At 37.1% G+C, this 18,087-nt stretch overlaps 1 protein-coding gene across 4 annotated transcripts in view; it reads left to right on the top strand.

The window, feature by feature from the left end:
* Nucleotides 1-18,087, top strand: part of rtkna (rhotekin a) — a 214,762-nt gene that overhangs the window by 125,652 nt on the left and 71,023 nt on the right. Inside the window, exon 1 of one of the 4 annotated variants that reach the window (XM_062025444.1) lies at nucleotides 12,492-13,065. The exons of the other annotated variants lie outside the window; for them this stretch is intronic. Coding sequence (XP_061881428.1) covers nucleotides 13,042-13,065 — 24 coding nt within the window. The 5' untranslated portion in view covers nucleotides 12,492-13,041. Of the gene's footprint in view, nucleotides 1-12,491; nucleotides 13,066-18,087 lie in introns of those variants that run through there. 4 annotated transcript variants of the gene reach the window in all.

The raw sequence follows: 18,087 nt of genomic DNA, 5'->3' as shown, positions 1-18,087 counted from the left end.
TTGTGTATGTTTTGTATATATTTGAACCTACAAAATAGCCCAACCTGTGGAGTTGAAAGACCCTAAAATATAGCGTGTGCGTCCCAAAATGTTGTTTTCTGTGTCCGTGCTGTTGCAGAAGGTCCTTTTTTTACCAAGCGGTGAAAGAAGTCCATTTCTGAACCAAGGTTTTGTTCCATTTCCCACTAAACGAGCATGTTGAGCAGCCGGCTGAGGCGGACATTGTTGTGGTGTTGCTAGGCTGCCCACAGACACTCTCTCCTCCTCCTACATGTCATCTGCTGCCTTTCTCCACTCACACACAACACAACAACAACAACAACAACAACAAGCCATGTTGCTAAACCGACAATCTGGCTTTCATTTCCTCTAGCTCTACATATTTCTGCATTGTCACTTATTGTGTGAATGTTGTAAAGCAATGTTAGCATGATAATGGTTTCTTTTTTTTTTTTTAGCAAATTTTGCAGCCGTACACCTTACATTCATACAGTGCAACTTGGTACGTGACACATGCCAACTGATAGTATGACAATGTTAGAATGCTAGCATGCTAACTCGTTTTTGCTCGTTTCGCGACCGTTTACCGCAGTCATTTAAATTGGTACTTGACAAATGCTAACTGTTAGCATGCTAACTTTTTTAGCCTATGTTGCTGCATTAGACCTCAGAGTCATATAACTTGGTACATGACACATGCTAACTTTTTTAGCCAATTTAACTTTTTTTTTTTTTTTTTTTTGCACATACTAACTAATAGCATACCAATGTTAGTATGCGAGCATGCTAACTTTGTTTTTTTGCTCATTTTGCAACCTTTTACCGCAGTCATAAAAAATTGGTACTTGACAAATGCTAACTGTTAGCATGCTAACTTTTTTAGCCTATTTTGCTGCATTAGACCTCAGAGTCCTATAACTTGGTACATGACACATGCTAACTTTTTTTTAGCCAATCTTACTTTTTTTTTTTTTTTTGCACATGCTTACTAATAGCATACCAATGTTAGTATGCAAGCATGCGAACATTATCATGCTAACTTTGTTTTTTTTCATTTTGCAACCGTTTACCCCAGTCATATAAATTGGTACTTGACAAATGTTAGAATGCTAAAAAATGTTTTGCCAATTTTGCTAATTGGCTAAAAATGCCAACGTTATTGTGACATAACATTGTCATGCTAACTTTTTAAGCTAATTTTATACTTTTTTTTTATACATGCTAACTCATAGCATAACAATTTTATTATGCTAGCATGCTACAATTAGCATGCTAACTTGTTTTTGCTCATTTTAGCATGCTAACTTGATTTTGCTCATTTCACAACCGTCTACCGCAGTCATATAAATTGGTACTTTGACAAACGGTAGAATGCTTTTTTTTTGCCAATTTTGCTGCAGTAGACCTCACTAATATAACTTGGTACATGACATAGGCTAACTGTTAGCATGCTATCATTTGCCTTCTAGCATAACATTGGCATGCTAACTTTTTTAGCTAATTTTATACTTTTTCTTTTACACATGTTAACTAATAGCATAACAATGTTAGTATGCTAGCATGCTAACTTGTTTTTGCTCATTTTAGCATGCTAACTTGTTTATGCTCATTTCACAACTGTCTACCGCAGTCATATAAATTGGTACTTGACAAATGGTAACTGTTAGCATGCTAACTTTTTTTTTGCCAATTTTGCTGCAGTAGACCTCAGTAATATAACTTGGTACATGACATATGCTAATTGTTAGCATGCTACCATTTTATTTTAACATAACATTGGCATGCTAACACTTTTAGCTAATTTTATACTTCTTTTTTTACACATGTTAACTAATAGCATAACAATGTTAGTATGCTAGCATATTTTTTTTGGCCTATTTTGCTGCAGTAGACCTCAGTCATATAACTCGGTACATGATGCATGCTAACTTTTTTAGCTAATTTGACACTTTTTTTGGACACATGCTATCTAATAGCATACCAATGTTAGTATGCTAGCATGCTAACATTACCATGCTAACTTGTTTTTGCTCATTTCACAACCGTCTACCGCAGTCATATAAATTGGTACTTGACAAATGCTAACTGTTAAAATGTTAACTTTTTTTTGGCCTATTTTGCTGCAGTAGACCTCAGAGTCATATAACTCGGTACATGATGCATGGTAACTTTTTTAGCTAATTTTACACTTTTTTTGGACACATGCTATCTAATAGCATACCAATGTTAGTATGCTAGAATGCTAACATTAGCATGCTAACTTGTTTTTGCTCATTTTGCAACCGTCTACCACAGTCATATAAATTGGTACTTGACAAATGTTAACTGTTAGTATGCTAACAGTTAGAATGCTAACTTTTTTTTTGCCAATTTTGCTGCAGTAGACCTGAGAATCATATAACTTGGTGAATGACGTACGTTAACTGTTAGTATGCTAACATTTGCATTGTAACATAACATTGGCTTGCTAACATTTTTTACCTAATTTTACACTTTTTTGAAACATGCTCACTAATATCATACCAATGTTAGTATGCTAGCATGCTAACATTGGAATGCTAACTTGTTTTTGCTAATTTTGTAACCGTTTACTGTAGTCATATAAATTGGTACTTGACAAATGTTAGCTGTTAGCATGCTAATTTTTTTTTGCCAATTTTTGCTGCAGTAGACCTCAGTCATATAACTTGGTACATGACATATTAGCATGCTAACATTTGCATTCGAACATAATATTGGCATGCAAACTTTTTTTGTTAATTTTACACTTTTTTTGACATATGCTAACTAGTACTTTATACCATACCAATGTTAGTATGCTAACTTGTTTTTCCTAATTTTGCAACTAATTTACCGCAGTCATATATATTGGTACTTGACAAATGTTAACTGTTAGCATGTTAACAGTTAGCATGCTAACTTTTTTTAGCCAATTTTGCTGCAGTACATCTCAGAGTGCTAAAATGCTAACCTGTTTTTGCTAATTTTGCAACCGTTTACTGCAGTCATATAAATTGGTACTTGACAAATGTTAACTTTTAGCATGCTAACTTTTTTTTGCCAATTTTGCTGCAGTAGATCTCAGTCATATAATTTGGTATGACATATGCTAACATATGACTACATGACATATTCTCACTGTTAGCATGCTAAGATTTGCATTCTAACATAACATTGGCATGCTAACTTGTTTTTTGCTGATTTCGCAATCCTTTACTGCAGTCATATAAATTGGTACTTGACAAATGTTAACTGTTAGTATGCTAGCAGTTAGCATGCTAACTTTTTTTTGCCAATTTTGCTGCAGTAGATATCAGAGTCATATAACTTGATACATGACTTATGCTAACAGTTAGCGTGCTAACATTGGCATTTTAGCATGCTAACGTTGGCATGCTAACTTTAAAAAAAAAAAAAGATAATTCTTCAGCCGTACACCTTACAGTCATACAGTGTAACTGGGTACCTGACACATGCTAACTGATAGCATGCCAATGTTAGTATGCTAGCATGCTAACGTTAGCATGCTAACTTGTTTTAGCCTATTTTGCCGCCGTACTCTTCAGAGTTGTCTAACTCGGCACGTGTGGCATGCCGACGTTAGCATTTCATATCGGCGGCTCGCGCATAGAATAGAATAAAATAGAATGGACTTTATTGTCATTATATTTGCATATAACGAGATTAAGGTGCGGTAGTGGGAACAAATATGGGATAAAAATAAATTACACAAGAAGTAATAAAGATAAAACTAAGAATTGAAATAAACAGACTACTATCCAATAAAAATAATAAGCAATCCTGTACAATATACAAAACAAAATACAAAATATTGTACAATATACAGAACAAGACAAGAGTACCGTATTTTTCTGACTATAAATCGCAGTTTTTTTCATAGTTTGGCCGGGGGTGCGACTTACACTCAGGTGCGACTTATGTGTGAAATTATTAACACATTACCGTAAAATATCAAATAATATTATTTAGCTCATTCACGTAAGAGACTAGACGTATAAGATTTAATCGGATTTTGCGATCAGGAGTGACAGATTGTTTGGTAAACGTATAGCATGTTCTATATGTTATAGTTATTTGAATGACTCTTACCATATGTTACGTTAACATACCAGGCACGTTCTCAGTTGGTTATTTATGCGTCATATAACGTACACTTATTCAGCCTGTTGTTCAGTATTCTTTATTTATTTTAAATTGCCTTTCAAATGTCTATTCTTGGTGTTGGGTTTTATCAAATACATTTCCCCCCAAAAATGCGACTTATACTCCAGTGCGACTTATATATGTTTTTTTCCTTCTTTATTATGCATTTTCGGCCGGTGCGACTTATCCTCCGGAGCGATTTATACTCCGAAAATTACGGTAATAAATAATCAGTGTCGGATGTTGCACTTGAAGGGTAATATTGCACAGTAGGGTATTAGGGTAGGATATTGTATAAGGGTGAATTATTTATTATAAGTTAGAGTTCAAGACGGTGACAGGCATACAGCATTGGCACGCAATTTTACCCAAAATTGCATATTCTAGTTACTTTTCAAGCGCGGATTTCCTGTAGGCCAGTTCTAAGTCGGCCCATTCCTGTTTATTCCCACACTCAAAGCACAGTGTTCCTCTTTCCACCTCACCACAAATTTGACAAGGCAGAGCGCTTCACTGCACAGCAACTTGCCAGAATGCGAACATGGGCCTTCATCACAGACAAGCACACACTCGGATGCCTGTAATTACTGTACATGCACTGTACAGCATGCACCAATTAGGCTGCTAGTTGAAATGATTTATGTATAGCCTGTAGTCCTGTTAGCATATTGACATTGCATTGCATTAAGGTTATGGTATTGGTGTAATATTTATTTTCATCACGTTTACAGTTTTTTAATAATAATGTAACCCGCCTGGTTCAGTCCATGCTTTGTCTGTTCCGACGGGGAGTCGAGGTTTTCCGGTATGAGAGGCAAGCATGCTAGCTACTGAGCTAAAAGCCTGAGCTATCAACCCGATAGCCAGCACTGCTCTTGATGTTGTCAGGGAGTGAGGTTTACCAAGGTACCCATGGACCACACCTCACATCACACCGCACGCCTACCCACTTCTCCAAAGTGGGCTGGCTCAGGGTGGAGGACAGAGTAAAACAACTTGCACTGAGCCTAGTCTATAAAATCCGCTACACCTCCCTGATACCGAAGTACATGCCAAACTACTTCCATAACGTAAATGACCGCCATAACCACAACACCAGGGGGAGCTCCACTAACCACGTTAAACCCAGATTCCGATCTAACAAAGGTCTTAACTCATTCTCCTTCTATGCCACATCCATATGTGTACAGCTCCACTAATGGACATTGGAGTGTTACTTTCAAAGGCAAAATTAAAGTATTGTTAGAAACATAATTTTATATGGGACTTTATTGTATTATATGTATAGTACATGTTCCAAAAAGAAAAAAGCATAACACACAGTGTATTTAAATTTACTAAATGTAAAAAAGGGAATAAATATTCAAAATAATCTAGTTTGGTTACGCCATCATGAGCGCAACACAAGGTTGTAAAAGTTTCAACTACAATTCTAAATAAGATGTCAAAAGCAAACTGAAATCAAATACACACAGCTTAAAGATTGATCAATACCTATTTATGATGATTTATCAAAATATAAAAGAAATATACCTGAACAGAACGCTCATGATGGTTACACCAAAAAGTAATGCTATGAATCGCGTTTTTCCAAGTTTTTGGGGCATTTTTATGCTATTTCCAAGCATCTCCTTTTTATTATCGTTGATTTTAAATGGTCAAACTAATGCATATTATATATGCATGCCCTAGTAAACAAAAATAAAGTCATATTTATTTTGATTGTTACATTTTGAAGTACATTTGTGCAGGTGGGTGCGAATGTAGCCATTACCAAAGCTGTGCGCTTATGGAATGCACTCCCAACAGGTGTAAAAGAAAGTGCATCTCTACCCTCCTTCAAAACCACACTAAAATAACACCTCCAGGCAACTACAACCCTAGACTAACACCCTCCACCCCACCACATCCCACCTTTCCGAATTGTAATTAATCAAATGTAAATAATCAAATGTATATACTTGTTCTTATGCTTTCTGAGCTCACTATGTTCTCTGCTCGCTGTACATATCCTACCAAGTCAGACCTACACTGTTTCAATGTCCATTTCTCAGATGATATAATTGTTGATGACCGAAGTGCCGATATCAACCAAACCTAACCCCCCTGCTCCAACCCCCCGGATTGCAAATAATGTAAATAATTCAATGTATATACTCTGACGATTAACTTGTGTGATGACTGTATTATGCTGATAGTATATATTTGTACCATGAATTGATTAACGTGGACTTAAACAAGTTGAAAAACTTATTGGGGTGTTACCATTTAGTGGTCAATTGTACGGAATATGTACTGTACTGTGCAATATACTAATAGAAGTTTCAATCAATCAATCAATCAAAAACCAGGCACACTGGCTGGCATCCGTTACTCAAAGAATACAGTATAGCACTACTATTAGCTCGCGGTTAAGCATTGCGCTAAACCCCCAAAACATATATAGCAATGGGGCAGAGGTCCACTACACTAAAATTGTGTTTTTAATTAAACTGGTCCTAAACTTTAGGAAACGTGCAATACATAGCTATTTAAACTAGAGATGACCGATAATTGCTTTTTTGCCGATATCCGATATTCTGATATTGTCCAACTCTTAATTACCGATTCCGATATCAACCGATACCGACATATACAGTCGTAAATATTATGCCTAATTTTGTTGTGATGCCCGGCTGGATGCATTAAACAATGTAACAAGGTTTTCCAAAATAAATCAACTAAAGTTATGGAAAAAAAATGCCAACATGGCACTGCCATATTTATTATTGAAGTTACAAAGTGCATTATTTTTTTTAACATGCCTCAAAACAGCAGCTTGGAATTTGGGACATGCTCTCCCTGACATAGCATGAGGAGGTTGAGGTGGGCGGGGTTGAGGTGTAGGGGGTAGCGGGGGGTGTATATTGTAGCGTCCCGGAAGAGTTAATGCTGCAAGGGGTTCTGGGTATTTGTTCTGTCGTGTTTATGTTGTGTTACGGTGCGGATTTTCTCCCGTTTGTCATTCTTGTTTGGTGTGGGTTCACAGTGTGGCGCATATTTGTAACAGTGTTAAAGTTGTTTATACGGCCACCCACAGTGTGACCTGTATGGCTGTTGACCAAGTATGCGTGGTATTCACTTGTGTGTGTGAAAAGCTGTAGATATTAAGGTTTATTGACGCTCTGTACTTCTCCCTACGACCGTGTACCACTCCGTACAGCGGCGTTTTAAAAAGTCATAAATTTTACTTTTTGAAACCGATACCGATAATTTCCAATATTACATTTTAAAGCATTCATCGGCCGATAATATCGGCAGTCCGATATTATCGGACATCTCTATATTCAAGTTTTTACTTTAAAAAGTCTAATCCACCAAAAAATGTACAATCTGCCACTGCAGTGCCTCTGCAGGGCCCCTAGGGGTCGAGGATCCCCTTTTGAAGTCCTCTGCTGTAGGACAGAGAGAAGTCTAAATCAGGGGTGTTCAAAATGCGGCATGTAGCCGAGTTAGCCTGCGTTAGCATTCTAATATTAGCATGCTAGATTTTTGCTCGTTTTTCAGAGTCAAATATTTTGGTACTTGCCAAAGGATACCTATTAGCATGCTAATGTTAATGTGCTACCTTTTTTTTGTTAGCTAATTGTGTATTGATTGATTGATGGATTGAAACTTTTATTAGTAGATTGCACAGTACAGTATATATTCCGTACTATTGACCACCAAATGGTAACACCCGAATACGTTTTTCAACTTGTTTAAGTCGGGGTCCACGTTAATCAATTCATGGTAGGTATGCACCTTAGTCATACTTTGGTACTTGATGCATGCGAACGTTAGCATGCTGGCATTTTAAACACATTTTTTCTGGTACATACCTCAGAGCATACTTGCCAACCTTGAGACCTCCGATATCGGGAGGTGTGTGTGTGGGGGGGGGGGCGTGGTTAAGAGGAGAGTATATTTACAGCTAGAATTCACCAACTCAAGTATTTCATATATATATATATATATATATATATATATATATATGTATGAAATACTTGACTTTCAGTGAATTCTAGCTATATATATATATATATATATATGTATATATATATATATATATATATATATATATATATATATATATATATATATATATATATATATATATATATATATATATATATATATATTTTTTTTTTATTATACATATAAATAAAATAAATACTTTAATTTCAGTGTCCCGGAGGCTATCCAGTAGATGGCAGCATTGTCTTGTTTAACTTCTCCGTTCATGAATGAGTATATTATTTCGGCCACCGTGTTCAATGGAGAAGTCTGTTCTACAAAATGTACAGGCAACATAATTACATACCCCTTCCCCTTCGAACTGTCCTGGATGACCTGAAATTCTTGTTTCCATTCGTTTTAGAACTTGCAAGCGTATTTCTTCATCTTGCTCGTTGACGGCGTCGCCATGTCTGTAACTTCCTCGTTCTTCTGCTTCGTCTCCTTGTTGGGTGCGCAGTTTTGCACTCTACTCTCTAAAAGCCGTAGATGTTATGACGTCATTGGGCAGGTAAGCTGTTTATATTGTGGGAAAGCGGACGTGAGAACAGGCTGTCCCCACTCAGGTCCGCATTGAGCTGGAGGGGGCGTGGCCTCCAGCTCCGGCTGAATACCGGGAGTTTGTCGGGAGAAAATTTCTGCCGGGAGGTTATCGGGAGAGGCGCTGAATACTGGGAGTCTCCCGCTAAAAACGGGAGGGTTGGCAAGTATGTCTCAGAGTAATACATTTTTGGTACTTGACAGGTTAGCATTTTAGCATGCTAACATTAACATGCTAGCCTTTTTCAATCTAATCTAGCAGGTATAGTGTCATATATTTTGACATTTCACTAATGCTAACTGTAAGTGTGCTATTGTTAGCATGCTAGCTTCTTGCTCGTTTTTCAGAGTCAAATATTTTGGTACTTGCCAAACGATACCTATTAGCATGCTAATGTTAATATGCTACCTTTTTTTTGTTTGCTAATTGTGTAGGTATGCACCTTAGTCATACTTTGGTACTTGATGCATGCAAACGTTAGCATGCTGGCATTTTAAACACATTTTTCTGGTACACACCTCAGAGTAATACATTTTTGGTACTTGACAGGTTAGCATTTTAGCATGCTAAAATTAACATGCTAGCCTTTTTCAATCTAATCTAGCAGGTATAGGGTCATATATTTTGGCATTTCACTAATGCTAACTGTAAGCGTGCTATTGTTAGCATGCTAGCTTCTTTAGCTCATATTTTTTGTTACTCGACGCTATCCGGCCAGCGTGCTAACATTCAGCTTTTCAGTTCGGCTTCGGCTCTTCAGCATTCTAACGAAATTGCAATTTGTAGTTCTTTTGAAAAAAAAAATTCTATATATTGTACTGGTTTTGAAGTTGAAATCTACCAAAATGGTCCCCGCGTCCTTTGGTCAGTCAGTCTGTGGCCCTCAGTGGAAAAGGTTTATTGTAGGATTATATTTCCATATAAATGTACATTTTTGTCCATTCTGGCCACTTATTGGAGGGAAAAGAGAGGATTAGCTGTCGAAGAGGCATCACATTGAAAAGGTGAATCATGGCTTAAAATATAACTTAAAAAAAAAAAAACACAGACATTGCATCTTTCTTTCCACTGTGGGCGAGTAGGCACCAACTTGCCAGTTTGCTTCCACACTCGCAGCTCAAATCTTCCGGATGATGCATGTTGCCACATTTCTTTCTTTCTTTAGTTTATTTGGAACATGAACGCACTTACAGCATAATACATCACACAATTTCATATCATTTCATTCACTTTAAATCATGTCCGAAAAGGAGTAGGAAGAAGCAAAGCTTATTTAATCCTACCCCTTTCCCACTTCAGAGCGTTTACAAATATATACATTCATTTACTGACTTTTTTATAGTAAAATGACATCTGTGAATGAGTAATACAACAGTTTTGTAATATATAATTAAGTCAGTCATTATTAACATACTGAGATGAAGAATAAGTTATTTTCAAAGAGGTTGAAAGTATTCCTCATAATTCTTCTTTGTACTTTGTAAGCACTATTCATTTGAACAACCTCTTAAACTGGATCATATCAGTACAATGTTTAACTTCTTTACTTAATCCATCCCATAATTTAATTCCATATACTGATATGCCAGTAAGGTCTATTCAGGTGTACTGGAGAGGAGGCTACGCCGGATAGTAGAACCTCGGATCCAGGAGGAACAGTGTGGTTTTCGTCCTGGTCGTGGAACTGTGGACCAGCTCTATACTCTCGGCAGAGTCCTTGAGGGTGCATGGGAGTTTGCCCAACCAGTCTACATGTGCTTTGTGGACTTGGAGAAGGCATTCGACCGAGTTCTGAGGGGAGTGCTCAGAGAGTATGGGGTATCGGACTGTCTGACTGTGGCGGTCCGCTCCCTGTATGATCAGTGTCAGAGCTTGGTCCGCATCGCCGGCAGTAAGTCGGACTCGTTTCCAGTGAGGGTTGGACTCCGCCAAGGCTGCCCTTTGTCACCGATTCTGTTCATAACTTTTATGGACAGAATTTCTAGGCGTTGAGGGTATCTGGTTTGGTGGCTGCAGGATTAGGTCTCTGCTTTTTGCAGATGATGTGGTCCTGATGGCTTCATCTGGCCAGGATCTTCAGCTCTCACTGGATCGGTTCGCAGCCGAGTGTGAAGCGACTGGGATGGGAATCAGCGCCTCGAAGTCCGAGTCCATGGTTCTCGCCTGGAAAAGGGTGGAGTGCCATCTCCGGGTTGGGGAGGAGATCTTGCCCCAAGTGGAGGAGTTCAAGTACCTCGGAGTCTTGTTCACAAGTGAGGGAAGAGTGGATGTGGTGTCTTCAGTAATGCGGACGCTGTATCGATTCGTTCTGGTGAAGAAGGAACTGAGCCGGAAGGCAAAGCTCTCAATTTACCGGTCGATCTACGTTCCCATCCTCACCTATGGTCAAGAGCTTTGGGTTATGACCGAAAGGACAAGATCACGGGTACAAGCGGCCAAAATGAGTTTTCTCCGCCGGGTGGCGGGGCTCTCCCTTAGAGATAGGGTGAGAAGCTCTGCCATCCGGGGGGGAGCTCAAAGTAAAGCCGCTGCTCCTCCACATCGAGAGGAGCCAGATGAGGTGGTTCGGGCATCTGGTCAGGATGCCACCCGAACGCCTCCCCAGGGAGGTGTTTAGGGCACGTCCAACCGGTAGGAGGCCACGGGGAAGACCCAGGACACGTTGGGAAGACTATGTCTCCCGGCTGGCCTGGGAACGCCTCGGGATCCCCCGGGAAGAGCTGGATGAAGTGGCTGGGGAGAGGAAAGTCTGGGCTTCCCTGCTTAGGCTGCTGCCCCCGCGACCCGACTTCGGATAAGCGGAAGAAGAATATATATATATATATATATATATATATATATATATATATATATATATATATATATATATATATATCTATATATATATATATATATATATATATACTACCGTTCAAAAGTTTGGGGTCACCCAAACAATTTTGTGGAATAGCCTTCATTTCTAAGAACAAGAATAGACTGTCGAGTTTCAGATGAAAGTTCTCTTTTTCTGGCCATTTTGAGCGTTTAATTGACCCCACAAATGTGATGCTCCAGAAACTCAATCTGCTCAAAGGAAGGTCAGTTTTGTAGCTTCTGTAACGAGCTAAACTGTTTTCAGATGTGTGAACATGATTGCACAAGGGTTTTCTAATCATCAATTAGCCTTCTGAGCCAATGAGCAAACACATTGTACCATTAGAACGCTGGAGTGATAGTTGCTGGAAATGGGCCTCTATACACCTATGTAGATATTGCACCAAAAACCAGACATTTGCAGCTAGAATAGTCATTTACCACATTAGCAATGTATAGAGTGTATTTCTTTAAAGTTAAGACTAGTTTAAAGTTATGTTCATTGAAAATAAGGACATTTCAATGTGACCCCAAACTTTTGAATGGTAGTGTGTATATATATATATATATATGTATATATATATATATATATATATATATATATATATATATATATATATATATTCCTCGCGCACTGATTGACTGAAAGAGCGTACAATGATGTCACGTAATTGATGGGAAATTGCATTTTTAGACAATGTGGTTTGCCTGAGCGGCGAGGAGACATGCACCGAGAGTAACAAGCGGTAGAAAATGGATTACAAAGGACATACTTGAAGAAAAAAAAATTATAAAAATAAAATAAAAAATTAATAAATAAATACATTTAACATGGGACTTCCCGTCGGCCGGATTTTGGACGATGGCGGGCCGGATCCATAGTTTGGGTACCCCCGCTTTTAGTGTTTCTTAAAGCCAGAACATTGGTATTTCAAACGATTCTAGAATGTCATCAGTTATTGGAACAACTGAAGGAACATCCCCGGGGCTTGTAGTCCTCACACCACGTGACACTTTTTTTTTTTTTTTTGCATCCGCGGTGTGCCCTTTAAGGAACCCCGGGTGTCCCTGAACGCCTCATGGCGGGAGAAGGGTGTGCATGTCTGACATGACAAGTCGCCCTCCTCGCGTGCACGCCCCCCGCCCTCTTCACGAGCGGCTCTCGGTTGGTCCGTCAGTCGGTCATTCTTTATCCTCCCCTCGTGCGTGTGCGTGACTGCGTGGGAGAAAGACGGACGGATGAGGACGACCCACTCCGAGGTGGTTGCAATGGATCGCCTTTTCCCGCGGATGACCGAGTGCGTGGACTGCGGGGGTCCGTGATTCGGAACTCGGATTTTTTTTGATTTTTTTTTTTTCTTTTTAGTTCAGATTCCGCTGTACGTGCTTGTCTCAGAAGGACATATCTGACTCGCGTGTTTTTTTTTGGACTTGTGTCGCGCTCCACCATGAACCACACCAGCGAACAAGCGGTAAGAATCCTGCCGTGTTGGTGAATTGTGTTCGACTTCTGGGGGAGGGTGGGGGTGAAAACATATGCGTGGAAAATATCCCTCACTTTGTCAAGAGGATTGCACGTCACAGCGTCGCGTGGACCACGTGGGCCGCTCGTGTTGTGAGGCGTCAGCGGGATTTGGACTAAATACCTGCTCGCTCGGTCGGGTTCAGGGATTTGGAACATTGGCAACTTTTACTAACATTTTATGTCTACCTGCAAAAAATGCTCCAAAACACTCTCATATAATAATATCATTATATCCAGTATGTGGAAAATTACTTTTAAAAAAGTAATTAATGACTGTTATTTAAATGGAATTATTTGTTAGGGAAAGTACAGTAATTATTGTGTTACTAGCAAAAAAACAGAAAACTTTATAAATATCGAACATATGCAGTTGAAAGACGTTTCATGAAAGCAGAGTGTGTGAGTACACCTATTTACCAATCAACCGAATGATGGTGGGAAATTAACTCTTTTATATATCAGTTTTAGCAGCTGCATGCAATATAAACTGATGATCACCGTTGTAACTCCCAACATTTAGTATGGGTGCACAAAAAACTCAATTCACGTCCGAATCGCAATTTGTATTTATCCCGATTCTAAATCCATTCATGATTCTCAAAAACCGATTTAAAAACTATATGTATGTATATATATATATATATATATATATATATATATATATATATATATATATATATATATATATATATATATATATATATATATACATATATATATATATATATATATATATATATATATATATATATATATATATATATATGTATGTATGTATGTATGTATGTATATATATATATATATATATATATATATATATATATATATATATATATATATATGTATGTATGTATGTATGTATGTATATATATATATATATATATATATATATATATATATATATATATATATATATATATATATATATATATATATATATATATACATACATATATATTAGGGCTGTGAATCTTTGGGTGTCCCACTATTCGATTCAATATCGATTCTTGGGGTCACGATTCGATTCAAAATCGATTATTTTTTTTCAATTCAACACGATTCTCGATTCAAAAACAATTTTTTCCCGATTCAAAAGGATTCTCTATTCATTCAATACATAGGATTTCAGCAGGATCTACCCCAGTCTGCTGACATGCAAGCAGAGTAGTAGATTTTTGTAAAAAGCTTTTATAATTGTAAAGGACAATGTTTTATTAACTGATTGCAATAATGTAAATGTTGTCAAGCTTATGAGATGCGATGCAAGGGTAACACTGTGACACTATTGTTCTTTTTTTTTATTTTTATAAATGTCTAATGATAATGTCAATGAGGGATTTTTAATCACTGCTATGTTGAAATTGTAACTAATATTGATACTGTTGTTGATAATATTCATTTTTGTTTCACTACTTTTGGTTTGTTCTGTGTCGTGTTTGTGTCTCCTCTCAATTGCTCTGTTTATTGCAGTTCTGAGTGTTGCTGGGTCGGGTTTGGTTTTGGAATTGGATTGCATTTTTATGGTATTGCTGTGTATTGCTTTGTTGGATTGATTAATAAAAAATAAAAAAATATTTTAATTACAATTTTTCTTTTTTTTAAATTTTTTTTTTTTTTTTTTAAATGATAAAATATATTTAAAAAATTCGATTTTAAAAAATGAGAATCGATTCTGAATCGCGCAACGTGAGAATCGCGATTCGAATTCGAATCGATTTTTTCCCACACCCCTATTATTTATATATATATATATACACACACATTATTTATATTTATATATATATATATATATATATATATATATATATATATATATATATATATATATATATATATATATATATATATATATATATTATTATTATTATTATTATTATTATAAATTAGTTTAAGAAATATGATTTTATGTTATTTCCATGCAACCAGAAGGAGCTTTTCTTACCTGTAACATGTTTTGAAATAGTTTCATTGTAATTATTACACCAAATAATACATTGCGAAAATCGGTTTGGATCGGGAATCGTGTTGAATAGAGACTCGATTCTGAATCGTCACCCCAGGAATCGGAAAGGCATCGAATCGTTACGTGCCCAGTGAGTCACACTCCTAACGGTTACTATCATTTTGTTAAATGAAAATGATCGAAAAGCAGTGATTGATAACTGCTTATATGGACTGATTAGCATTAGCTTGCGAGCTGTCTTCAATGCTAACATGAAAACAGGAGACATTAACGTCTTTCCCAATTAAAAACGTCATAGCCCAATCTAAACTTGTACAAACACTGTTTAAACACATAATATACATTATACAAATTAAACATAAAGGCTGTGCTGTTTTTGCACAAAGTGAGCTATTAAACGCCACAGTGTCAAGTTGAAACTGTGTTTTCAACAGGAAGTGAACTCTCGTGACGTCACATAAACCGGAAGTGAAACTATACAATCACTGATTTGCCTTTATTCAAATAATATTGTAAAAAGTTTACCAATTATAATGGAAGATTTAAACACACAAATAAAAATAATATGGCTGCCAGAAAGTATAGTATATTGTGTTTATTTATTTTAGTGATTAAAAAAATACAACTTGGTAAAATATTTTAGTGTGTGTACAATTACTTTTATAGCACATTCAAGAATACTGTGATAGTAATGATAACCCTGATAATTTTGGTCACAATAACTTTATGTAACCATTTTATTTATTGTTTTGGTTGTGTATAATTGAGGATTACTAACCGCCGTCAATAGAAACAGAACCTATTTTATTGCTTTTGCTTGTGATTTTTAATCAAGTGCAAAGTTTTGCTAACTGACAGAGTATATTTTATTTCTATTATTTGTTTGTTTTATTCAGCTTGGACATTTAAAAGTTGACATGTATTGTAGGATAGCAAGCTTGTCACTTCAACCATTGATTTATTGTTTGTTATTCCCACGTAGTAGTAGTGTGAATGGGGGTGTTGTTTACTGTGTGATGTTGCAAGTTCATTTCAGTGTGGCGCTGCTTGTTGCTTTCAATTGTGAAAAGTTACTTCCTGCTTTGAACTTGCTGTGCTTCTGACGCTGTAGTGCCGTAGCGATGTAGCGTCCTCGCTAGTGGCCAACATCCCTCCATATGCCCTCAAACTACTTTTTTAAATCACTGGAGGACGAGGAATGGCGACACGAAACACCGCAGGAAAATATGCTAACCAGAGGCTAGAGCTCTTGAATGTAAACAAAGGTGTGCGGATCAATACAAATATCTACAATGCCAATATAGTAACAGTATATTGATTGATATTTGCTATCAAAAAATCTTGTCATTTTTGTTATTGTTTACAAACCAAAAACGGGTACAGAAAGTAACCAGTTATTAACAGTAAATTATCAGGTAGCTCAATAATAGTTATAATAAAATAATACAACCAAAAATGACGCAATATGTTGCTGCATACGTCAGCAGCAGCCATATTATATAACTATAGTCTTTGTAACCTGTTTTGAAATTGTTTTATTATCATTTATATATATTGTTATCGCAGGAGGCTGCAATATATCCTAGTAAAAGCATAAAAAAGCTGTTAATACGTTTTTAGAGCTGTGTAAACATGAAATAACACCCGTTCAGTCACCATTACACCTGTTTCACCCAACACAATAGTTGAATGTCTTCCAATGTAGATTACAGTATTTACCCATGGCTCAGAGCCGTCATTGTTATGGCTGTCACCCGGCCACTACAACACGGCCACGACGTGGAAATACTTAGTCATATCCCGGGCCATTGGTCTAAGGTAGAACCGGGCTTAAGTTGTTCGGCCAAAAGCAGTTCAATTTGACAGTTGCAGCTACGACCATTAGCCGCGGCGTTAGCATTTCAGCCTTGTTAGCATGATTGCTCACGCCAAAGGCTCACTACTGCGGAGATGTGTTATTGATGAAGCAGGAGTTGAAGAGTAAGTGCATCAAAACGTTGTTTTGCCAAAAGTTGGTGAACTCGATTGTCGCGGTGAAGGTACAGTAGCGTCTTTCACAGCAGCGCCGTGTTGTTAGCATTGTTCACCTTTAACCTGAAAACATAAGTCCCGCTTGGTGAAACGACATGATAACATAAAAAATAAGACAAGTCCCGCACTTTAATACATGCGCTGCAAAAAGAGTTGTCAACATATACAGTCGTGGTCAAAAGTTTACATACATTTGTAAAGAACATAATGTCATGGCTGTCTTGAGGTTCCATTCACTCTTATTTTTTTGTGATAGAGTGATTGGAGCACATACTTGTTGATCACAAAAAACATTCATGAAGTTTGGTTCTTTTATGAATTTATTATGGGTCTACTAAAAATGTGACCAAATCTGCTGGGTCAAAAGTATACATACAACAATGTTAACATTTGGTTAAATGTCCCTTGGCAAAATTCACTGCAATAAGGCGCTTTTGGAAGCCATCCCCAAGCTTCTGGCAAGCTTCTGCTTGAATTTTTTACCACTCCTCTTGACAAAATTGGTGCAGTTCAGCTAAATGTGTTGGTTTTCTGACATGGACTTCTTTCTTCAGCATTGTCCACATGTTCTCAATGGGGTTTAAGTCAGGACTTTGCAAATTCCTCCGTAAATTCACCAAAACATCACCGTGGAGTGATTGAGTCTGTTTAGGTGATTGGAGAGCTAGCTTCCACAGCTCGTGGGTCCATGACCTTAACTTCTGTTTTGTTGGATCAGCCGTTTTACTGCCATGTTACAGACACCTTTTGGAAACAATTAAGGTATGTAATTAAATATTTACAGAATATTTCTGTGTAAAAAACTCATTTCACAACGTATATATTTGCGGCTTATAGTCCGGTGCAGCTAACACAGTATATGTAAGCAAAAAAATGTTTCTCCAAAATTGAGTGGGTGCGGCTTGTATACCGGTCCGCCCGGTAGTTCGGAAAAAAACACTAATTGAAATTTCGCAAACGAATAATACTACTAGT

This window comes from Entelurus aequoreus, linkage group LG17 (assembly GCF_033978785.1).
Source record: "Entelurus aequoreus isolate RoL-2023_Sb linkage group LG17, RoL_Eaeq_v1.1, whole genome shotgun sequence".
In the NCBI taxonomy this organism is placed as follows: Eukaryota; Metazoa; Chordata; class Actinopteri; order Syngnathiformes; family Syngnathidae; genus Entelurus; species Entelurus aequoreus.
Note: the sequence above shows the minus strand (reverse complement) of the source record. Positions and strands in the feature narration are given on the sequence as shown.